The sequence below is a fragment of the Chionomys nivalis genome, chromosome X (assembly GCF_950005125.1).
Source record: "Chionomys nivalis chromosome X, mChiNiv1.1, whole genome shotgun sequence".
NCBI classification, from domain to species: Eukaryota; Metazoa; Chordata; class Mammalia; order Rodentia; family Cricetidae; genus Chionomys; species Chionomys nivalis.
In genome coordinates, this window is record NC_080112.1 from 27,188,899 (window position 1) to 27,213,853 (window position 24,955).

The 24,955-nt window shown below is 38.4% G+C and overlaps 1 protein-coding gene across 2 annotated transcripts in view; it reads left to right on the forward strand.

Moving 5' to 3' along the window:
• Positions 1-24,955, forward strand: part of Sytl5 (synaptotagmin like 5) — a 317,882-nt gene that overhangs the window by 255,166 nt on the left and 37,761 nt on the right. The window contains exons 8-12 of one of the 2 annotated variants that reach the window (XM_057760021.1): positions 6,395-6,533; positions 12,377-12,506; positions 15,019-15,125; positions 23,154-23,246; positions 23,990-24,055. In XM_057760021.1, coding sequence (XP_057616004.1) covers positions 6,395-6,533; positions 12,377-12,506; positions 15,019-15,125; positions 23,154-23,246; positions 23,990-24,055 — 535 coding nt within the window. The remainder of the gene's footprint in view (positions 1-6,394; positions 6,534-12,376; positions 12,507-15,018; positions 15,126-23,153; positions 23,247-23,989; positions 24,056-24,955) is intronic. The other variant, XM_057760023.1, reaches the window with a different exon arrangement.

Consider the following 24,955-nt stretch of genomic DNA (forward strand, 5'->3'; position numbering starts at 1 on the left):
ACAGACCTTCAGACAAGGATTCATGTAAGAGATTTATCAACCAAACAACTTACTTTTTTTTAACGTATTTTATGTATATGGGTGTTTCGCCTGCATGTATGTCTGTGGGCCACACATGTGCCTAGAGCTAGAGTTACAGATTGTTGTGAGCTGCCACATGGGTTCTGGGGAAAGAATGTATGTCCTTTTCAAGAGTGGTCAGGGTGCTTAACCACTGAGCTATCTCTCTAGCCCCTCAAGCAACAAATAAAGACAAAAGATATCTAGATAAACATGAATTTGAGATAAACAACATTTTTAGTATAAGTATACATAGTGAAATATTTAGAAGGCTCCAATTCTTAATAAATTTTTATTATTTATATAAAGTTAAATTTTAACTTAGAATTTTGTATTTTAATCTAAGTTTTCTACTATGTGGGTGAGAGGGAGAAAAATTCCAAGTCATTTCTAGGCATGTAACTGTCTGTAGTGTCAATAGACAAAGCCTAAAGACATAAATTGCAAAGCACCATCAGAAATGCTCTTTGAAACTATGAAGAATTATGTAGAACTGTACCATGATTAATAAAAACCCAGAGACAGAAATTGGGGTTCTACTTGAAGTTCAGAAAAGCAAAACAGCTAGCTCCTGGCTCTTACCTCAGTCCAAAATGGCGATCCTGTCTCCAGGAATCTCAGAATAAGACTGTGTCTGAGAGCTGTCTTCTCCCGTCTTATATTCCTTTCTAGGGCTTTAAAGGCGTACACCACTACTGCCCAGTTTCTATGGCAAACTGTGTGGCTACTGGGATTAAACGTGTATGTTATCACTGCCTGGTCTGTAAGGCTAATCAATCAGGCCATTTTACTTTTTTTTTTTTTTTTTTTTTTTTTTTTTTTTTTTTTTTTTTTTTTTTTTTTTTTGGTTTTTCAAGACAGGGTTTCTCTGTAGCTTTGGAGCCTGTCCTGGAACTCCCTTTGTAGACCAGGCTGGCCTCGAACTCACAGAGACCCACCTGCCTCTGCCTCCCGAGTGCTGGGATTAAAGGCATGTGCCACCACCGTCTGGCTGGCCGTTTTACTTTCTGATCTTCAAGCAAGCTTTATTTATTACAATACAAATGAAATATCACTACATAGAACTAGTAATAAGATGTGAGGGTTTAGGTGGGACACTAGCAATGTCCCCTTAACATTATATAAAAATGTAGAACACTGAGCCTGAAATGTGCTGTTTAGTAGAAGTTGGTAGAAGATGGAGCTGTATTTCTTCCATGTTGCTGAAGGGTATGGCAAGCATTCTTGCCATGAGCCTTTCCACATCATCATATTCACCTATTTTGTGGTTCTTTCTTCCACTTCGGTCCCCTATACACACACCAAGATTATCCTTTTACTTTTAATTGCTCTCCACAAGCTCTGGGACTGATTGCCATGCAGTTTGTGAAGTTTCATAAACTGTTTTGCTTGGTTCTAAACACAAAAGGGAGCACCCCATTAAATGCAGTTTTTAGTTAACCTCATCCTCATTCTATGCTTCAACTTTTCTGTTTTCCATGTCTCCTAGAAATACGGCATATTAGGTACCTTCACTATTCAAAAAAAATTCTGCTTTCTGTATGTATATTTGGTGAAAGTAAGTTTATTAAATCCATCCCATGATTTAATAATATCTCTACTTTCATTAGAAATAATGTTATTTTCATTTCCTATGTAGAATTTTTAATTGTTCTCTTTGCAACTGAGATTTCAGGTAGGCAACATCTTCTTCATGGTATTATTCTATAGCATGGTGGGAGTGTTCTAGTTTGCAGTCAAGATCACGTACATAGTCAACACTAGTTTATTTGACTTTTTCCTTTAAATGAAACACTATAATTTACTCAGCAAACTCCTTTAAAAAACAAGCTTTAAAACTGTTTTTATGTGTGCTGTATCTCTAAAAACCTGCGAATTTTATTCCATAAATTTACCTATGAGTGTTGGGGATAGTGTTCTACCTTTAAAATGGTTAGGAAATTGAGGTACATGCTTGTACCCACAGTCAGGCTACTACTTGGTGAGTTCAAGTGCCACTGAGAGACTGTGTCAAAAACAGGTGGATGGCAACTGAAAAAATGAAACTCAAGATTTCCCAGTGACCTCCATATACACAGTTACCACCCATGACACATTCAGAACTCCCCCCCCCCGTTTCTCTCTTTCTCTCTCTCTCTCTCTCTCTCTCTCTCTCTCTCTCTCTCTCTCTCTCTCTCTCTCTCTGATGGTTTTGAGACACAGAAGAATTGCCTAGCTTCAGCTGTTTTCCGTGCTTTTGTTTTCAATGTCGAGATCTACTAATTCCTATTTTTCTTTTTTACTTTTATTGAAAAATAGATTATTCCTGATTTTGATTTCTCCTCTCTCTACTCCTCCCAGTTCGTCCCTACTTCCCCTACCATTCGGACCCACTCCCTTTCTGTCTCTTATTGTAAAAGAGTAGTCTTCCAAGGGATAACGACCAAACATAACAAAATAAAATAAAGCAAAAACTCTGGCTTCAGAGTTGGACAAGACAGACAGACAAACAGACAGACAGACAGACAGACAGACAGAAGGGAAAGAGGCCAGGAGAAGGCACAAGAATCAGAGGCCCACTCGTTTCCCCACTCAGGGATTTCACAAGAACTCTAAGCTGGAAACCATAATATAAATGCAGAAGACCTGGTGTAGGCTGGTGCAGGCCCTGTGCATGCTGCTTTAGTTCATATGAGCTTTGCTCTGCTTGTGTTGATTTCTTTGTTTTCTTAGTGTATTCCAGCCCTTGTGGTTCTTACATTCTTCTTCCCCTTCTTCCATGGTGTTCCCTGAACTCTGGGGAAGGGATTTTATGGGAGCATCCCTTTTGAGGATGAGTGTTCTAAATCTTTCTTTCTTTCTGCTTAATGTCTGTCTGTGGGTCTCTGTATTTGTTTCCAGCTACTGCAGGAGAAAGCATCTCTAATGATGGCTGGATAAAGTACCAATCTAGGAGTATAACAGAATATCAGTAGGGGTCATTTTATCTCTACATTTTTATTTTTTTAAAGACTGGTAGTGTTTGCTTTTACTCTAGGTCCCTGAGCTATCTAGTCTCTGGTTCTTGGTCACCCAAGCAGTGTCAGGGATGAGTTCCATCTTGTGGAGTGGACTTTATGTCAAATTAGTTATTATTTGGTTATTCTCATAAGCTTTGTGCCACTATTGTCCTTGCATCCAGATCTAATTCCTTCTTTTTCTATTTTAACTTCTATTGGGTAAGGAGACTTTTCTTTAATGGAAACAAGGGATTTGAAACCAAAGCCACAAATGGTCATAAACAGCCTAAAGCAAAATTGTCAGACAATTGAGGGCTTATGAATAAAGAATTCTTTAAGTATTAAAGTGAGGATAAATGATAGAACAGGTAGGAAAATACGGATTCAGTAATATTATCATCAGAAGATGCATAAAGTCTGTATTTATAACCCATGTACAACTTTTTTCTTTGGAATGCGTAAGCCTTTCCAAATAGTTTGATTTTTAAATATAGATATTCATATCTGTGAATGAGTACGTATATTCAAGCTAATGTTTGGCCTTATGGCCTATAAATTCTCCACCTCAACTTTTCAATTCTGTTGGAGAAAGAAAGAAGTACAAACAATACATAAATGAAAGGGTATGCCTGCTTTCCAACAACATTAAATGAGATAAGTCTAGAAAATGAAACAACTTTATTGATATTTAAATATGAATTATAGTATTTATGTATCATAAGATACTTTTCTTCTTTTGTTTTTATCATCAATCTAAAAATGAGAAATTATTTTCATCTTGCTAGCCACAAAATTATTATAAGGGAACACTTAGTATCTCACAGTTACTCGCTAAACCAGAAAATGTATCTTCATCTAAGACAGTCATTGTGAGGGCAGCTCAGCCCTTTCCATGTGAGCACTATACTAAGCAGGAAACATGGTGGTACATGGAAAAAAATGAGTGTAGGCAGATGCATGTCTGAGACTAATGAACTTACTAAGAAGTTTGGCACAATATTTTACAGCTTTTTCTGTGTATTGGAATCAGACAGGGGGTTTTAATATACTTATTTCTACATCACATGCTCAGGGTATCCAATGTGCTGTTTCAGATGTACAACAGAGGGCTCAAGGCTTAGCTCACATAAAGTTTAAAGATGTAGCATTTGGGGACACCAAAGACTAGAAGAGAACTGCATTTAGCCTTTTTCTCTTTTCTTTTTAGAGCTTTATATTTCTTCCTCATTTATCAGACTTATCTCATTTTCTAGTTATAACTTCTCTTTCTCATTTTCTTATGTATTCATTTCAGATTTAAAATAGTTAAAAGAACTTAAAAAAAGAAGCTTATATGCCTCAGAAGGAATATCCTGCATTCTGTGTGGTACCATGCTTTATACCTTGGTCTCAGTGTTAGTGGCTCTAATGCTGCCTTCTGGACATAATCATTTGACCATGTAGTGCAAGCTCAACATTATCAGTCTAGAAAGGGAGGACGCTGGAAAATTATTTCCTAGATACCATTCCTGGCAGAGTATTACGTATGCTCAGAAAGGCAAGGCAATATATAGTATCTGCCTTATCCTTGGGTCCTCTGTACAGAAATGCACATGTCTCAAAAGGCATTGTCAATATTTGGGGGCATCACGGAATTAGAGTTAACAAACACGTGGCCTTTTCAAAGTATATTTCATAAACTAAGTTAGACAAAACTCTTCTAATCTAGAAAATGTGTCTTCCCATAACCTAACATAACTAAGCCCCACAGACCCTGTCAACTGGGTCTCCTTCTTTCCAGTTTCCCTTTACCCACGTGAGCCTGAACATTTGTTGCCAATGGTCTCTAATACATATTTAAATCATGGCTACATCAAAAATGGAGCTTTCTTAATTTGCTTTCAAACTTCTCTAAATTTAATGAACATGCCATCATAATCTTCCTACTTAAGTGGCAAAGGTCCATGAACTTATATCCTATTTTAAATAACATCTAAAAAAAAAACACTTGGCAGCTAAGCATTTAAAATTCTGTGTCTCATTAGATTAAACCTTTTCTTGGTATAATCAAGCAAAAGGAAATATTTTTGAGACTCACAGTAAATGTCATGAACAAATAGGAAAGTCTGTGTCGTTTTTCAGCTAATGCTGATGGCAACAATACTTTCCAGTAGTTGACTTAGGATCACAAGAAGTTTTCTCTTACTACAGGTGAACCTGTTAAATGTCATCATTCTGATTAACCAGATGCTGCCAAAGAATCTACAGTAAATAAGACTTTGCTTTCCGCCCTTTTGAAACCATCTTGGGAAATTTGGCAAAACCACTTGGGTGTTGGAAGGCCTTCAACACATAGAAGCACAAATATTCACATGAATTCTTTTTTTACCTTCTTAAGCACTTTTAGAAAGATTCACAATTAGACATTTTTAAAGGTGATTTCCCCCCCAAACATTATGGAGATGTACTTATATAGAATATTGTTCTGAGAATCGATCATCTATGGACATGACACATTACTGGGTCAGTGTCTGAGATGAACGCATGTAGAAAAGTGCGGATTGATTAACTGTTGTCAAAATGCAGTGGTTCAGGGAAATTGTTCTAAAACTTAGAACTCCAAATTGCTTCAAACAATTGAAACAGCAAATGTGTTATTTTGTCAGGATCAGCAGGCAGTGAGAAACTACTTTGAGCTATATCCATCGTACTGAAATTTGGAGTTACCTCTAGAGAGAGGAGGCCAAAGATGTTCCGTGCTATCAAAAGGATGCTATATAGAAGGGTTTTCAAGATTCCTAGTCAGATGTCAATAACTAACTTGCACATATGCACAAGACTTAAAACACTAAACAATACACTCTGTGGCAAGAGGGAACAGTTAGTCAAAACCTGTAAGTGGACAGGGACTGAGGAGAGCAAGAAAAACAAGGTCTGTGCTTGTTAAGAAAGATCTGATGGGGAAGGCAGAATTTCTGTACTGAAAGGAGTGGCGGGTTCTCATGGACAAAGAATAAAAAAAAGAGAAGCATATGACTTAGATGTGCCTGTAAATTTTGTCAGTTGAGAACTATGAATGACTTAGAGTTCTGATGAAAACTGGGAAATAAAGTTGGAAAGGTAGGGTGAAGCTCAGTTAAATGACATTGGAATTAGACAACATTGGAATTAGACAAGTTGGAATGTGGGCACAGGACCTACTGAACTCCTGTAGGTCTTTGAGGAAGGCACCATGAACACTACTGAGCAGCTCCAGTGTGACTGGCCCTAGTCAAAATGGTGTGGTTTGCATTCGTCATCATTTTCCTCATCAACATTTCCGGGCTTGCATCTTTGACTGCTGTCAATGTTCGAATGTGCCTTATGCTTTCGTTTAGAAGTACCGCTTGGCCAGATCTCATTGACCAGGAGGCGAGACGAGGAACACCGACAAACAGCTACAGCAATGGTGGAATCCCTGCCACTCAGAGGTCACCAGCCCCAAGTGCTCGTAGTGTGACCTCCATCAGCAGTAGAGTGAGTATACAACGGTGAAGAGACATCCAGTCTCCACGACTTGCTTTACCACCACCTATGATTCAGTTTGAATTCTCTGTATCTCAGAACATGTTGTTTATACTGTTTTTTTTTTCAGATTTATTTTATTTTATTTATTTATTTATTAAAGAATTCTGCCTCCTCCCCACCCCCACCTCCCATTTCCCTCCCCCAACCAAGTCCCCCTCCCTCGTCAGCCCTAAGAGTAATCAGGGTTCCCTGCCCTGTGGGAAGTCCAAAGACCATCCACCTCCATCCCGGTCTAGTAAGAGGAGTATCCAAACTGCCTAGGCTCCCACAAAGCCAGTACATGCAGTAGGATCAAAAACCCATTGCCATTGTTCTTGAGTTCTCAGTAAGTAGTCCTCATTGTCCGCTATGTTCAGCAAGTTGAATGGACTGTATCCTTTGCTTTGCGCCAGGAATCCAAAGTGAAGACAAAAGGGCAAGACAGGTTTGAAAGGTGCTGTTATGTGGCCAATCCTTAAATGGCTATGCAATTTAAAGAAATAGGAATCTTTCACATTACTTCTCCGAGGACATATTTGTAAATTAGCTATTTGATTCTCTACAGGAAAAGTAGAACCTTGGAGTGGTTTTATAATTTTCTTTCTTTACATCTATTAAAATGACAGGTCAAACACATAATAAGTGCTTAAATTGCTATTATATATAAATTTGCTAAATGAGAAATTATTGTTTGTATCACATTATTTTCCTGTAAGGAAGAAAAGGCACAAAGCATTTGGGAGTAATACTTTCTTTTACCCACTATTCTATTGGAAGTCATTCTTGGAAAACATTAACATCTATTAGACTTTTGGGGGGCGTTTTCAAGACAAGGTTTCTCTGTAGCTTTGGAGCCTGTCCTAGAACTAGCTCTTGTAGACCAGGCTGGCCTCGAACTCACAGATATCCGCTTGCCTCTGCCTCGCGAAAGAGACACGCCACCACCACCCACTCTAGAACTTTTTATTAAGCAAGAAATTCCATATTTCTGGAATATATATTTAAGAAATCATTATATATGTACTTTAGTACTTTGATTCAGCCATAATTTAGAGAAATGAAATCTCCTGAAAGGCCCTGGACAAACAAAGATTTAAAATAAGTGAAAGAATCAGCCATGCAAATGACTGGGCTGGCAAAGTATCCTCCAGACAGACCAAATCAATGTTCAACACATAGAAAGAAGGCTGATCCATCTTTAATAATCAATGCCCTGGCTCAAATAGTTTGTAAAATATCCGGACACTTCATGAGGAGCTGCCAGCACAAAGAACCAGAGATAGGCATGCCCAATTTGTTAAAGGAAGACCGAAAAGGCCAGCTTGCTGCTGTAGGGCTCATACAGCAGAGCAACAAGGCTTAGCATTTGTTTAGGTGGGATCTCCGGAGGGAGCTGTTGAGGAACAGCTGAGGGAAGTAAGCGAAGCCTACAGACCCTTTCATAAGTCTTTGCCATACTGCAGCTATTAAAGGGGGCGTGGAAACAGGAAACAGGAAGGTAGCAGCAGGATGTGTAGTGAGCAGAGTGATTCAGTATTTTGGAGGAAGAATCAAAATACATTCAGACAGCCTGAATATCACTGATTGATCTGTTGCAATATAGCCTAAACTGTACTTCCTTAGATAAAAGGCATCTTCTGAGTTTCATAAATATTTATGCTAAGCTCAGCAACTGGCTTCTGTTCAGCTGTCAGAAAAGTGCAGAGGATGTTGATGACTATATTTTCTTCTTCAGTAACCTAGCAAGGAGTGATATTGAATGTATTTAAGGAGCTGGTAGTAAGGAGACACTGACCAATCAGAGTGAATACTTGTACAAGGCTCAGGAGCCTTGCATGCCTTATAAAGAGAATTGTGGGCGAGGAAAGGCACGAGGAAAGGAGGGCTCCAATGAAGATTATGATAATGTTTACCAGCTACTATGATAAACAAGCATTCAAAAAAGTTATCAACTGCTGTGTCTGTGCCAGTGGGTAGCAGCTGAATGCCAATAAGGCAATTCAGTTTGGTTGATCACAAAAGAAGGATTATCTTCCCAGGTATCATTTGAAGGGAAAGAACAATTTTGCCCAAAGTTATTTCCTACAATGAAATTGGAAAAATTTTCAATTCACATACAGTGAGGGAGCGGAACTTGTTCTTGTGCTGTAACTGATCTAAGCACAGTTTCTCCTATAAATGAAAACCTTTTGACTATCTCTGTTTATGCTAGATATAAACTGCTAAGTTCCAGACCAGTGGTTCTCAACCTTCCTAATGCTGCACCCCTTTAATACAGTTCCTCATGTTGTGGTGACTCCCAACTGCAAAATTATTTTCCTTGCTACTTCATAGATGTAATTTTGCTACTGTTATAAATTTTAATGTAAATATCTGTGTTTTCTGATGCTCTTAAGTGACCTCCATGAAAGGGTCTTTCAACCCCAAAGGCTGAGAACCCTTGCTATAGACTATGTGTTACATGTTAAAGACTGTACAATGTTAACTGACCTATTAATGTTCAATATTAATGGTACCACCAGATCACCCGTGAGGAAATTTTCCATCATCATAATTACCGGTGAGGAGCTTAGTCTTGCTTTGTTAGAGGACTTTCATGTGCTAAGAATTTTATGATGAACTGTGAAAAACTGACCTAAACCACTTCATTCATTTAACCTCTATTACAGTCTAGACAAACTTTGCTAGGCTATGATAATTAGAGGAATTAGAAGAAATATACTTCCTGCTATAGGTTTTACATGTTGGAAATAATGAAATACTGAATACAGTCTACTGGAGCTGAATTGATTAGCATGCTAAGCAAGTAAGAAACAGATCTATCTGTGGAGACTTCATTAAAGTATTCCTGTAGGTCTAAGATGTCAGGCAACCAAGAGGGATTTTATCCTGTGGGCACTGATTAACCATTTATAATGAAAAGAATGGTAAAATTTCTCTTAGGTTTAACAGTTATCACACCATGGTGCCATCTTCCTTGACATTTAATCTCAGCCTAGTTCTCAAGAGGAGTACAGGATTTTTAAAAAATATTAAATAAAGCTCAGTGTTAGGAGGTGGTGGTGCACAAGTTTAATCCCAGCACTTGGGATGTGTCTCTGTGAGTTTGAGGCCAGACTTGTCTACAGAGCAAGTTCCAGGACAGGCAGGGCTGTTACACAAAGAAAACTTGTCTCAAAAACAAAAACCAAAACAAACAAACAAAAAAGTTTAACTACATAGTGTCCCCTAGACATGACAGAGAAAATATACCTATGAAATGCCAACAATATGACTTCTGAGGGGGTGAATCAGTTTCCTCCAAGGCTGGGTTCTCACATAGGTTTTCCAATCTCAAGTGGTCAGCCTTGGACACACATGTACATACAGGCAATGCTAAATGAACACAGTAAGTTACACACACATGTTATTTATATATATATTTATAGTATATGTACTATTATTTATATATATATATGTTTATACGAACTATTGTTTTTATATATTCGATGATGGCCTAATATTAATGACAGATTAAAATAATAATTAAAGAAGAGATTATTAATTTGGGAATGAATCAAGAAAGGAGTTGAGGTGTAGAGTGATGTAGATGGAAGTAATCAACATTTTTTTTTTTTTTTTTTTTTACAAAAGCAAGCTTACACTGACCCTGTATAAATCAGTAGAGCTGGGATAGGGTTTGGTTTTTGTCAGAGTGTACAATGAAAACTAATCTCAGACTGTATTCTGCCACATGTACATACATTTATTTGTAGCTAGGCATCCCCTAAATCACCTATGGCTCTAAGATGAAAAAGTACCTGCTGTTTCCTGCAGGACTGTTGGAATCAGGTGCACTGGGCTCTCTGATGGAAAAGCTGCAACCCCATCCCAATCTCAGCCTGTTTATTATATAACAGTCTAGTAGGGAGGTGGGCTTGTTGTATACAGTTGAATACGGTGACAGTTTAGCTAATCTCAGGAGGATTATTCTCTGTAGGGGAGCTGTCTTCTGGCCATAAACATTCAAGGGAGACTAAAGCTACTGTGGATATTTTCTACACACACCATCAACATTGTATAAATACCAGAAGAAGACTTTGCCATTCCTCTGGGAATGAGACATTGGTCCTTGACATGGCTATTCTTATATCGAACGATACACATATACTCAGCATTTCACCTGCTCCCTACAAGTCTCCATTCTTATAAACATTGATAAGCATCATGCATGACATTTTTATTTCAATACACATGTAACTATATTTTGATCACCCAGTCTTCTAGATGGAAACTATGACAAGGTCTTGGATAATTGTGGTCAGAGAAAGTATTGTTTATGTGAGTTGGCTTACTTGGTTTTCCATTATTGCCACAATGTTTGAGATACAACTTAAAAAGAAAAGTTTGCTTTAGCTTAAAGTTTGTGGGCTTACAGGTCAAGAAAAAATAAAGAGAAAAAATACCCTCCCACCGGACTGAGCTCCCAAGGTTATAATGAGGAGCAGAAGGAGAGAGAACATGAACAAGGAAGTCAGGACCATGAGGGGTGCACCCAACCACTGAGACAGTGGGGCCGATCTATTGGGAGCTCACCAAGGCCAGCTGGACTGCTACTGAAAAAAAACATGGGATAAAACCGGACTCTCTGAATGTGGCAGACAATGAGAGCTGACGAGAGGCCAAGGAGAACGGCACAGGAACTTTCATCTGGCGATGGATCGAGAGAGAGACAGAGACCCAATTTGGAGCAACGGACTGAGCTCTTAAGGTCCAAATGAGGAGCAGAAGGAGGGAGAACATGAGCAAGGAAATCAGGACCACGAGGCGTGCACCCACCCACTGTGACAGTGGAACTGATCTATTGGGAGCTCTCCAAGGCCAGCTGGACTGGGACTGAATAAGCATGGGTTGAAACTGGACTCTCTGAACATGGCGGACAATGAAGGCTGATGAGAAGCCAAGGACAATGGCACTAGGTTTCGATCCTAATACATGAACTGGCTTTGTGGGAGCGTAGCCTGTTTGGATGCTCACCTTCCTGGACCTAGATAGAAGTGGGAGGACCTTGGTCTTCCTGTAGAGCAGGGAATTTGGACTGCTCTTCAGTATCGAGAGGGAGGGGGAGTGGACTGGGGGGAGGAGAAGTGGAGTGGAGATAGGGGGAGGGGAGCGGGGAGAGGGGGCAATATGTGGGAGGAGGGGGAGGGAAATGGGAAACGGGGAGCAGTTGGAAATTTTAATTAAAAAAGAATAAAAAAAAATAAAAAAAATAAATAAATAAAAATTAAAAAAAAGAATGTGCCAGAAGCAAACTGCTCATGTCATGATTGCCAATTACCAAAAACCATGCACTTGGCACACATCTTAAAGGATTTTATTATCATCCCGTAACACCAACCTGAAGATCAAAGTACCCGTTGTTTTTGGCCCTTTGGTGTAACTTCCCTGATTAAAACCACAGCAGAGTATTTGAGGAGATGGATGTTGACAGAGGACAAATACAAAACCAAGCAGTTCTAAGGCTAAGCGCTACTCCATGTAAGATTAGAAGTTCCTATATAATCTTTCTTGCTAATCTTATATCACTAGTTCTTGAGTGAAAGAAGTATTCAAATATGGTTTATGCCAAATTGAAACCTTCTTGAATTCCATTTTATACAGTAGCTTTCTAAGTATGGGCTTCTGATAAGGATCCTTCAAATGTTATTTCATCCCCTCCTCCAATGATACATATAAATATCTTTATACTAAAGTGTATTTATATGAAGGGGTTTTAAGAGAAATTAGTCAGTATAATGTTCCTGTTTTTCATTTTCTTCCTCTGCGGGAAGGATCACGTTGTTGAAAAGTCCATGACTGTGGGTGCCAGGGAAAGCCCCTCTGAGGAACTGACAAAGAGTCACCGCAGAAATACATCTGGGCCACCTTCCATCGCCGTGTTGGGGGCCTCCCTTTCCTCGGGTAGGTAGTCACAATATGAGCACTGTACTGTTAAAAAAAAGACTGAATCAAATAAAATTGCCTGCTTTATGTGATATTGAGTAGATGTTTTAGACTTTAGAAGACATTCATCCATTATAGTAATAAGCGAAAGCATAACCAGTTTCTAAGAGTGGTCCCAGGTGAGCCTTAGGTCCAATGCACTAAAATAAAATCTACTTATTGAGTGTATAGCTTTGCTCTAAGTCATTGTTATGGTTCAAAGCTATACGAGATTATCAATTTAGAAAGATAGAAAATACAAATAGTTCTAGGGTACATTTTTTATGACTCTCACCTAGGGATCAAGGAAATGAAACTTCTATCAGTAGAGACTAGACATTCCATATACCCACACAAATTGTTTCATCCTTGAAAACGGAATTATTTGTAAGTTGCTTGGCCTAGTGCGCTTTCTATTGCTGTGACAAACACCATGACCTAAGGCAACTTGGAGGAGAATGGGTTTATTTCCTTATATAGCTTGTAGTCTCTCATGAAGGGAAAGCAGGAACTAATGACAGACTGTGGACGAATGTGGTTTACTGGCTTGCTCCTCACAACTTGCTCAACCTGCTTCCATCTACACCCCAAGACCACCTGTTCAGGGGTAGTGTTGGCAACACTGATCTGGTTCCTTCCATATTAATATCAATCAAGAAAATCCCTCACAGACTTACGTACAGGCCAATCTGAGAGAGGGAGAGAGATATTTTCTCAACTGACCTTCCCTCTTCCCAGTAATAAGAGTTAAAAAAAGAGCCATGAGTCTAAAAGAGTTTGGGTGGGGTGTGTACATAGAGTTTGGAGGGACCTAAGGGAAGGGGAAGTGATAAAATTATACTATAATCTCATATATATATTAAAATAAATAAGTACAATATCATCTCTATAAGAGGAATTCCATGATACTTCAAAGAAAAAACCATCATGCATGTATATTAAAGATATTAATAAGAAATCTTTTCATTTATATGGATATTATTTATATTGCAGTTTATTACCTATGAGTAAGAAAATTCTTCAGAGAAAGACGTTGTTATTATAATGTTTATGTCCCATATGCTGAACTCAATTCATAATTAAATCCTCAACATTAAACCATTATCTATTGCTAAAGGATAGTATCTGCATGCTGCCTAAGGCTGGATTCTAGCTTGTAACTTGACTTGCAAAGAGGCCTTTCCTAGGCAACAGACTCCTAAAGGGTTTGTGTGTGCACGTTTTTGTGTGTTTGTGGGCGTACCCACTTACAGGTGTGGCACTAAGGACCAGAGGTCTCTAAAAATGCATGTTCTCAAAATTAGGAAAGGGGGCCCAACCACAAGGTGAAGTGGGTAAAGGCACTTGCTGACAACCTGTGTTCAGTTCCCTGGGCCCACATGATGAAAGGAGAGAACCAACTCCCAAAAGGTGTCCTGTGATTTTCACTTTTGCATCATGGCACACATGAATGTGCACATACATTAAATAAATGAATACATTTTTAAAAGAAAGATAATAAAGTAGTTCACTCATTCAATGAAAAACTGTAATGTATCCTAGATGCTAACGTCATGAAGTTACCTTCTACTGCATGTCTTCCACAACCCCCGATCATTTAGAGTGTACTCTACCAGGCACTGGGCTAAACCCCTCCTCATCACTCTATTTGCCATTTCAAACTTAAGTATCTGATTGCTCTCTCCAGTCTCTCTTCTCCATAAGCAACTATATTTGTCTCAGCAGGGCTTTAGAACAGAACTATTCTGTGAAAGTAAGCTGCCCTGACTTGGTAAGGTGTCTACAGCATTGCTGAGAAGCACATCATTTTTTCACTGCTAATTTAAAAACTGAAATAAAGATCTTCTATTCATGAAGGAATGTTCTAGTAGCTAATGAAATTAAAACCTCTCAATATCTCCATAGTCACTCCCTTTTGCATGAAAGGAAGTCTCATCATTTAAAAGTGGAAATTTATGATCTGTTGACTTCATCTTATGTCGAATGTGGAAACAGTGAATTCTCTTCAAGAATGTTAAGTTCTTTTCTTGTCAAGCTTAAGGACCCAATCTATGAGCATTTTTAGTATTTCGAAAGGAGTAAATCAAAATCTTTAAACAGCTTAAACCTACCCTTGGATCTTATAACAGAGCATTTAACTCCCTATGATCAAAGGACAAATGAATACAGATGTGTTCATGTTCAAATTAAGGCAATTTCAAAAACATTATAAAAATGTAAGTGTGTCAAATTAAAGCAGCATGGAGTTTGTGAACCTGGATGCTGTTTCTACTGTATTGTATTCTCTCTGTCTCTGTCTGTCTGTCTGTCTGTCTGTCTGTCTGTCTGTCTCTCTCTCTCTCTCTCTCTCTCTCTCTCTCTCTCTCTCTCTGTGTTTGTGTGTATACATGTATAAACTGAAATATTGAAATACTTAGATGTTTGCAATGGGAATGCAGAACCACAATGGAATAAGCTGGTTCACATCTGCATTTCATATTTGTCCCTCCAGACCGGAGTCAATCTGAGTTAGATTTCAGTGAGTCATTTACAGAAGACTTAGAGGATACTTCAAGCGTAAGAAGCAGATCTGTCTCTGGGACATTAGACAAAGACTTGGTAAGTTGGATGAAGGAGAAAGTTCAATAACACATGGAAAAGAAGGCGTGATCTTGCTTCAAGCATTTGTACTTTTAGGTGACAAGTTGAGGGTAGAAAGAAGACACAGAATATGTCTTCTGGTAGTTTTCATGATCAAATATAAAAGAAACTAAAACACTGCAATTGAAAAAATAAAAACAGTACTGCAATTAAAATTGCAATATATACATGTAATTTGAAATGATATAAAGTAACAGCAATGAGTTGAAAATTATATAGTAAGAGAAAGTACATTGTGTTCTAAGTATGAATGGGATATTTAATATGTACATGAAATTAAGTAACATTATATTCCAACTATATATTTAAAAACACATAAAACTGTGTTTTAAAAAGCCACAATCTTATGGTAAAATTTTAGTTATATCTATAAAACTGTACTTTAACAGTTTAACAGTTTAACTCTAATCTGACAGTTGCATGGCTGTGGCAGACTGAGGAGTCACTGACAGTGGCACCAGGATTTATTCCTACTGCCTGTACTGGATTTTTGGGAACCCATTATCTTGGAATGGATTCCTTGCTCAGTAGGGCGGGCCTTGGACCTTCCCCGTCAATGTGCCTTACCCTCCCTGAGAAGTGCATGGGGGTGGGGTGTAATTGGAGGGAATGGGAGGATGGAACTTGGATTGGTATATATAATGAAAAAAGATAGTTTTGTTTTCTTTTTAAAAATAAAAAAGTGAAAAATTGATTGATAAAGCCATTTAAATATGATTTCAAAAGACTATATCTCAAACAGTCACAGTATATGCCATTTTAAATGTTGATATTATTAAGCCACTTACATTACAACTTAGAAAACAACATGGATTTTCATATTAGCAAATAAGGTCCTGGAGTTTGGAAAATGCAATAAGATAAAATAGAAATGTTTTATAAGTTTTTAGAATGTTTTTATAAGGGCTCACAGTAAATTGAGCCCTTCCACATTAATCAATCAAGAAAATGCCCTACAGGCCAATCTGCTAGGGATATTTTCTCAGCTGAGGTTCCCTCTTCCCAGATGTACCTAACCAGAACAATGGGCATTAAAAAGGAAACGACATACTGAAAATAGAATTGAGGAAGAGATTGTAGCTTGTCTGTTTTAGTAGCAATTTTGTGATTGTCTGCTCATGATTGGCTGAGACTCATCTACAGTTATAATACTAGGTTACAGCTATTTACATATCAAGTTACTTTATGGTGCATTGTGTATGGAAACACCTTTAGGCCAAACTTAAATTGTATATGGAAGCCTCTTCGGGTCAAACTTAAAATTTCCTATGGAAAAATTCAAGGTGTAGACAGCTTTACAAATGAATTCCATCAAATATTTGAGCTTATGGCTGTTGTAGACACAGTATCACTCTGTAACCCAGACTAGACTGGTATTATGTAGTCCAGGCTGGCCTTAAACTTGCATGCAGTCCTCTGACCTTAGCTTCCATAACAATGATGTTAAAGGTGTGAGCCACCAGGCCTGGTCCATTAAGTATTTGAAAAAGAAATCATGCAATTCACAAATTCAGTCAGAAAGTTGAGGCATGAGGGAAGTATTTCCATAGTCCATTACTTCTCTGGTTAACAAAACTCCATAGGCATCACGAGAAGAGAAAACAGCAGCTCAAAACATAAAACAAATGCAAGTCCTAACGTCTTTAATAAAGTCTCAATAAGCCCCATCCTCTTACAAAAAGAAAAAAAGAATCACATACTATAACTAAGTGAGAGTTACTCCATAGAAGCAAGGTTGATCAACCATTTAAAAAAATAAATGAATGTGGGGGCTGGAAAGAGAGCTTAAAAGTTAAGAATACTTATTGCTCTTAAAGAGGACCTAAATACTTTTAATTAATTTATTTATTTAAAAAAAAAGCCTATCTGTTCTCATTTTACATAACAATCCCAGTTCCCACTCCCTCCCCTCCTCCTGCTCTCTTCACCTTCCCCCCAATCCACTCCCCATCCACTCCTCAGAGAGGGTAAGGCTTCCCATGGGGAGTCACCAAAGTCTAGCACATTGCTTTGATGCAGGACCAAGGTCCATTCCACTAGATCTTGATGGAGATGGGTCTTGTATTAATCTGTTGCTTTCATTGGTTAATTATTAAAGAAACTGCCTAGGTCCATTTATAGGCCAGCCCTTAGGTGGGTGGAGTAAACAGACAGGATGCTGGGAGAAAGAAGCCGAGTGAGGGAGTCGCCATGATTCTCCCACTCCAGACAGACGCAGGTTAAGATCCTCCCTGGTAAGCCAGCTCGTGGGGCTACACAGAATATTAGAAATGGGTTAGATCAATATGTAAGAGCTAGCCAATAAGAGGCCGGAACTAACGGGCCAGGCAGTGTTTAAAAGAATACAGTTTCTGTGTAATTATTTTGGTTCATAAGCTAGCCATGTGGGCGGCTGGGTGCCGGGGACGCAGCCCTGCCACTCTTATTACAACAAGATCTAGGCTGAGGAAAGTATTCTTCAAAAGAGAATGGGTTCCAAAAATACAGTACAAGCAGTAGAGATAAATCCTGGTCTCACTGCCAGTGGCCTCTCAATCTGCCCCAGTCACACAACTGCCACCCACATTCAGAGGGCCTAGTTCAGTCCTATGCGGGTTCCCCTATTGTCAGTCTGGAGCCAGAGAGCTCCCACTAGCTTAGGTCAGCTGTTTCACTGGATATCCCCATCATGGTCTTGACTCCTTCGCTCATATTATCACCCCTCCCTCTCTTCAACTGGACTTTTCAAGCCAGTGCTCCAATGCAGGTGTCTGCATCTGCTTCCATCAGTTGCTGGATGAAGTTCTATAATGACATTTAAGATATTCATCAGTCTGAATACAGGGCAAGACCAGGTCAGGCACCCTCTCTACTACTGCTTGGGTGTCTTAGCTGGGGTCATCCTTGTGGATTCCTGGGAATTTCTCTAGTGCCAGGTTTCTTGCTAGCCTGATTATTGGCTCCCTCAATCAAGATTTTGTTCCTAGCACCTACATCAGCTGGCTCACAAGCACATCTAATTCTAGTTCTAGGGGATCTGACACCCTCTTCTGGCCTCCATGAGCACATACACATACAAATCAAAATAAAATTTGAAGCTTTTAAAATTAAATGAAGGCAATATTAGAAAATTACTAGCCATAATACCTCAGTAGGAGAAAAATTATTTGAAAAATACACACACACACACACACACACACACACACACACACACACACACACATATATATATATATATATATATATATATATATATATATATATAAACCTCAACAAGCTAGAAAGCTAGAAAGAAGAATTTCTTCAACCTAATGAAGGGCATGTATAAACAGTACAATTGACTTGGTACTTAATGGCATAAATGATGTCTAAGTCCAGCATATAATCAGAGTTCCTTCATTCAACATTGCACAGGAAGGTAGAGCTATTGGTATAAAAGGAATAAAGAAAAGAATGGAAAAGACAAAGTAAAGAAAGGTTCTCAGTGGGAAAAAAACAGTTTCAGTGTCATTAATTTTCAGATGATGTGATCCTATGTGTAGAAAATCTTAAATGATATAAAATATGATATGACTGCAGCTAATTCATCAAGGTTGCAAGACAAAAGATTAATATAAAAAACAATAATATTTTATATGCTATCATTAAACAGTGGGAAACAAAGTTAAGAATGTAATCCTATCAATAACATGAAAATAGTTTTAAAAAGTAGAAAATAAGTGTATTTTAAAAAGTATAAGGCATACTTTGTGACTTACAAAGTTTTATTGACATAAATTAGAGACCTGAACAAATGAAGAGATAATTCATTTATAGATTAGAAAATTTTGTGTTTTTAAGAAAAAAATTCCTTGCAGGTTAATCTAGTGAATATAAACCAATCAAATTCAACTAAGATATTCTGTAGAAATGAATATGAGAATTTTGAAATTCATATGAATATACTAGGAGCCCAGAACAAAATTTTAACAAAGTTGAATGCCTTGCATGACTAGATTTTAAATAACTCCATTTATAAAGTTACTGGTGGAAGTACAAGCAATACATCGACAGAGTACCATAATTGTAATGCGTGATACCCTTAAGAAAAATGAAATTTCATCAAGATTAAAAGTATTTGTACTATAATAAACACTGTTACAAAAATGAAAACAAACCTAAATGTTTGTAAATCATATATTTGTTAAGAACTTCTGTCTTGAACATATATATGGGTACCCTACATTCAATAGTAAAAAGACAAATAGTCACCTTCGTGTGTGAAAGACTTTAAAGCTGAATAGTTGTTACTATGAATTCTTTATATTAATCTTTCTACTTTTAGGAATGCATGAACACACTTTTGAACACATCCCATCTCATCTTAGAAGTTTTTGTAATAGTCTACTTTTAAAAGAAAGTAAAGAGACAAGGATGAACCCAGCTAAGACCCTAAGCAATAGAGGAGAGGGTGCCCGAGCTGGCCTTGACCTGTAGTCAGACTGATGAATATCTTAAATAACACTATAGAGCCGTCATCCAGCAACTGATGGAAACAGAGGCAGAGACTCACAATGAAGCACTGGGCTGAGTTTCCAAAGTCCAGTTGAAGAGTAGAAGGAATGAGAATATGAGGAAAGAGGTCAAGACCATGATGGGTTCATCCACTGAAGCAGTTTACCTGAGCTAATGAGAGCTCACCAACTCTAGCAGGACAGGGAAGGAACAAGCATAAGACCAAACTAGTCCCTCTGAATGTGGTTGACAGTTGCATGGCTGGAAAAGACTGGGGGTCCATTGGCAGTGGCACTGGGATTTATCCCTACTGCTTGTACTGGCTTTTTGGAAACTCATTCTCTTTGAATGGCTAACTTGCTCAGCCTAGATATAGTAGGGAGGGCCTTGGGCCTTCCACAAAACAATGTTTCTTACCCTCTCTGAAGAGTGATTGGGGGTGCGGTTGGGGGTATGTGGAGGGAATGAGAAGAGAGGAGGGGGTGGAAACTTGAATTGGTATATATAATGAAAAAAGATTGTTTTCTTTTAAAAATAATTAAATAAAATAACAAAGTAAAGAGACATGATGACTAGAAGTTTGTGTTGTAACCAGTTTATAAGTGTACACTCAGAAATAGGAAATGTAGTAAATACAGAAAAAGCACTAGTTGATGCAGCAGTAAGGATATTTTTGCCATACTTTAAAGAAATGTCTAGATTGAAAGTATTCAAGATGATAAATAAATAATAATTCACACCCAGAAATATTAAATTCTTAAAAACTTACAGTAGAAATATTATTTATAAATATAAATAAACAAAGATCAAGTTAATATCAGTTTTCTATGGTAACACTGAGTACAAGATGAAAGCAGTAATAGTTTTAAATTATTTTAAGAAAACTATTTTAGACTCAAACCTTTAAAAACCTACTTAAATATAGCATGACCTCCAAAACACACCCAACAAAAGCCCACAATAAAAGCAGTTTAGGTTCAAATATACTTATGCAAAGAAGAAATCTTAGAATTACTGCAAACATTTTAAAAGCAAATGTCATTATATAAATTGGCCAAGTTATACTTAAAAATAGCTAAGATGAAAGAAACAGAAAATAAAGGAAACATATTAAACAAGTCTTTTAATTCTGTTTAAAATATACCAGTCAAAATCACTAATCCTATAGCACTTATATTAAGCATCAAAAACAAAAAAATGGAACTCATGAATTACAAAAAACAAAATCATTCATGAATTTTTATGTTAAAAATGCATTGCTAAAAATTATTTAGATAAGAAAGAAATCATAACAGAGATAGGGTAGAAAGAGATTGGAGAAAGAGGGAGAGTATGTGTGAGAGAGAGGTGTGTGTGGCAGCAGAGTGGGGTGCAATTCTGAACTAAATATCTTCTGTATTGTCCAATACACAAGCCTTAGAGACCAGGACGGTGGAAATTAAACCCAGGTCTGAAGGATTCCAAATTTCCTTCAAGAAAGTGATGCTAGAAAAGAGAGCCTCTAATGCCCAGCCCCTGTCTACTCCTTTGATTTTGTAATTAAGGTTAACTGGAAGTGCAAAAACCTAAACCTGTTTTTCTTTGATTTTCAAACTGTTTGTGAGATAAACCTTTCTTTCTTTTTCTTTTTTTCTTTTTTTTTCTTTTTTCTTCTTTTTTCTTTTTCTTCTTTTTTCTTTTTTTTCTTTTCTTTTATTGAATGAAAAAATTTTCCACCTCCTCCCCGCCTCCCATTTCCCTCTCCCTCCTCCCGCCCCTCTCCCCCTCCCGCCCCTCCTCTTCTCCTCCCTCTCCAGTCCCAGGAGCAATCAGGGTTCCCTGCCCTGTGGAAAGTCCAAGGTCCTCCCCCCTTCATCCAGGTCTAGGAAGGTGAACATCCAAACTGTCTAGGCTCCCACAAAGCCAGAACATGAAGTAGGATCAAAACCCCGTGCCATTGTCCTTGGCCTCTCATCAGCTCTCATTGTCCACCATGTTCAGAGAGTCCGGTTTTATCCCATGCTTTTTCAGTCACAGTCCAGCTGGCCTTGGTGAGCTCCCAATAGATCGGCCCCACTGTCTCAGTGGGTGGGTGCACCCCTCGTGGTCCTGACTTCCTTGTTCATGTTCTCCCTCCTTCTGCTCCTCATTAGGACCTTGGGAGCTCAGTCCGGTGCTCCAGTGTGGGTCTCTGTCTCTATCTCCATCCATCGCTAGATGAAGGTTCTATGGTGATATGCAAGATATTCATCAGTATGGCTATAGGATAGGTTCATTTCAGGTTCCCTACCCTCAGGTGCCCAAGGAACTAACTGGGGACATTGCCCTGGGCACCTGGTAGCCACTCCAAGTTCAAGTCTCTTGCCAACCCTTAGGTGGCTCCCTTAACTAAGATATGAGTTTCCCTGCTCCCATATCCAACCTTCCTATGTCCCCAATCATCCCGTTTCCCCAAGTTCCCCTCATCCTCTCCTTCACACTTTTCTCTCTCCATCTCCCCTTACCCCCATCCCACCCTACCCCCAAGATTCCAATTTTTTGCCCGGATTCTGCTGTTTACAAGAAACACCCCTCAACCACAAAGACAGACACCTACTCAGAGTAAAGGGTTGGGATAAGGCTTATCAAGTAAATGGACCTAAGAAACAAGCAGGTGTGGCCATACTAATTTCTAACAAAGTTGACTTCAAACTTAAATCAATCAGAAGAGATGGAGAGGGACATTTTCTACTCATAACAGGAACAATTCATCAGGATGAAGTCTCAATCCTGAATATCTATGTCCCTAATATAAAAGCACCCATGTACGTAAAAGAAACATTGCTAAAACTCAAGGCAGCAATCAAACCGCACACATTAATAGTAGAAGACTTTAACACTCCTCTCTCACCAATGGACAGGTCAATTAGACAGAAACCTAACAGAGAAATAAGAGAATTAATGGAGGTAATGAATCAAATGGACTTAACAGACATCTCTAGAATATTCCACCCAAATAACAAAGAATATACCTTCTTCTCTGCAGCTCATGGAACCTTTTCTAAAATTGACCGCATACTCGGTAACAAAGCAAACATCCACAGTTACAAAAAAAATCTGTAACCACCTGTATCTTATCAGATCACCATGGATTAAAGCTAGAATTCAACAACAATGCTACCCCCAGAAAGCCTACAAACTCATGGAAACTGAACAGTCAACTACTGAACCATACCTGGATTAAGGAAGAAATAAAGAAAGAAATTAAAGTCTTCCTTGAATTCAATGAAAATAAAGAAACCTTTATTTCATTTAAAATGATATCCTCGCCGGGCGATGGTGGCGCACGCCTTTAATCCCAGCACTTGGGAGGCAGAGGCAGGCGGATCTCTGTGAGTTCGAGACCAGCCTGGTCTACAGAGCTAGTTCCAGGACAGGCTCCAAAGCCACAGAGAAACCCTGTCTCGAAAAAACCAAAATAAAATAAAATAAAATAAAATGATATCCTCCTATGGTAGAAATAAGCTAAACTATTGTCTTTTACATCCTTTCTAGAACTCCTTAGAAGATGCTGAAGATGATGCCAATGACTTAGTGTCCTCTGGGTTTTCTGCAAGTCCCCACAGTCTGGCAACAGGCCTTTCAATGGTAAACATTCTCACAGAAACTTTCTTTCTCTTGTTCATTCCCTGTGCATTTTCAAGAGGTGGTAAAGTTTGATCATATTTCCCAAGCTGTCGCAGGTTCCTGCTTGCCCTATGCCCATACACCATCTTGCACTCTATTTTGATTCTTGAATCCTTTCTTTTTCTGCCATGATCATCATCCAGCTTTTGAACTCTCTTCATTTCCATTTTATAAAATCCTGGATAAAAAAGAGTTTGAAGACTCACAACACAAAAAAATTAAATGGTGAAGGAGTTAGAAAGGCTAATTACGATGATATGATCATTGACAGGTGCATGAGTCTTTGGCACTCCTATAAACATACACAATTGTTTTGTAAATATCTGCAGAAATTCTTAAATTTTTTCATTTTCTAATTTAGGCCTAGTCATCTGAAGTCTATAAATTATTCCAATTCTCTGTTGATAAGTTCTTCTCATATCATTCTCACAATTCCCCAACTGTTCTCTGCACTACTGCCAGCCATTTTCCTACAAAACATCCCTACTTTCCTTTCTTTCCTACTCAAAAGAACTGTCCAGAGTTTCCCAATGTCTTCAAGGAAAACTCTGCTCTTGCCTTGAGTTAAAAATCCCCTTTGAGAGCCTTTAGCTACCAACATGCTATTGTATCTACCAGTCTGTGTACCTGTGCGTTTCTTTGCTTCTCTGATTTCGATGCTCTAATACCCTTTTTCTTTTGGTCATTGGATGGCATCCTTAAAGAACTCCCAAGCAGGATCTGATAGGAAGAGGAGCTACCTAAATGTGCCTGATGCCAATTCAGACACCGTGAGTCTTCACCCTTGCTATTTTCCCCTTCCCAACCATACTTCAGAAGTTCCATGGTATGAGAAATACGATTGGATTAGCAGTTCCACTTGTTTTCTGACTGGTACACAGCCAGATACTCCTTTCAGAAGGGATTCATAAGCTGACACATCTCAATAGTTCCAGTTCATTAAATGTTAGAATCTGAGTACCTGTCAAAAGACGTGTCCCAAAATGGTTTATTGATGAGTATCTCTATTTTAAGTCACAGCCATGTTTTGATTTAAAAAAAAAAGTGGTTTATCAGTAGTAAAATTGTCATAATTAATTTATATCCTCCTAAGTCTCAATTTTGTATCTCCTTAAATTTTTTCTACTCGTAGGGATCCCTCATCCTTGTCTGATCATATAGTTACAGGAGGCTGTGTTGAAAGTATGGGTCAGTTATACAAGAAGGTGTTGAGTTGTAGTCCACAGGGCTTTTGACTAGAAACCCAAAACTTTCCTCTGTGGCATCCTGCACACCTGGAACTGTGGTCAGGCAAGGGTCTGGAGATTAAAGAATACACGGAGATGTGGGTCACTCTTGAAGCAACAATGCCAATTTTATTATGTTCCAAGGCAGCTTATATAGTACTCTCCTTGACTAGTGGCCATGCCTTAGCTCTCGGGATTTTCTAATGCAAGCCTTCCATAAACCATTCCCTTGTCATCAGGAACTCATGTGGGTTTTGTGCTCAGAGCAGCTGCAAGCATAGAAAAACAAGTTGTTTACTTCCAGCAGGCAAAAGTTATAGAAAGTTCAGGGTCTGAGGGTATGCAGCTCCCAACATTCCTCTATGGCTTAGTTTTACTAACAAATTTGTGAACCAGAGTTTCTTCTTGTGTAGATTAGTTGAGGTTCATTCATGAAGCTCTTAA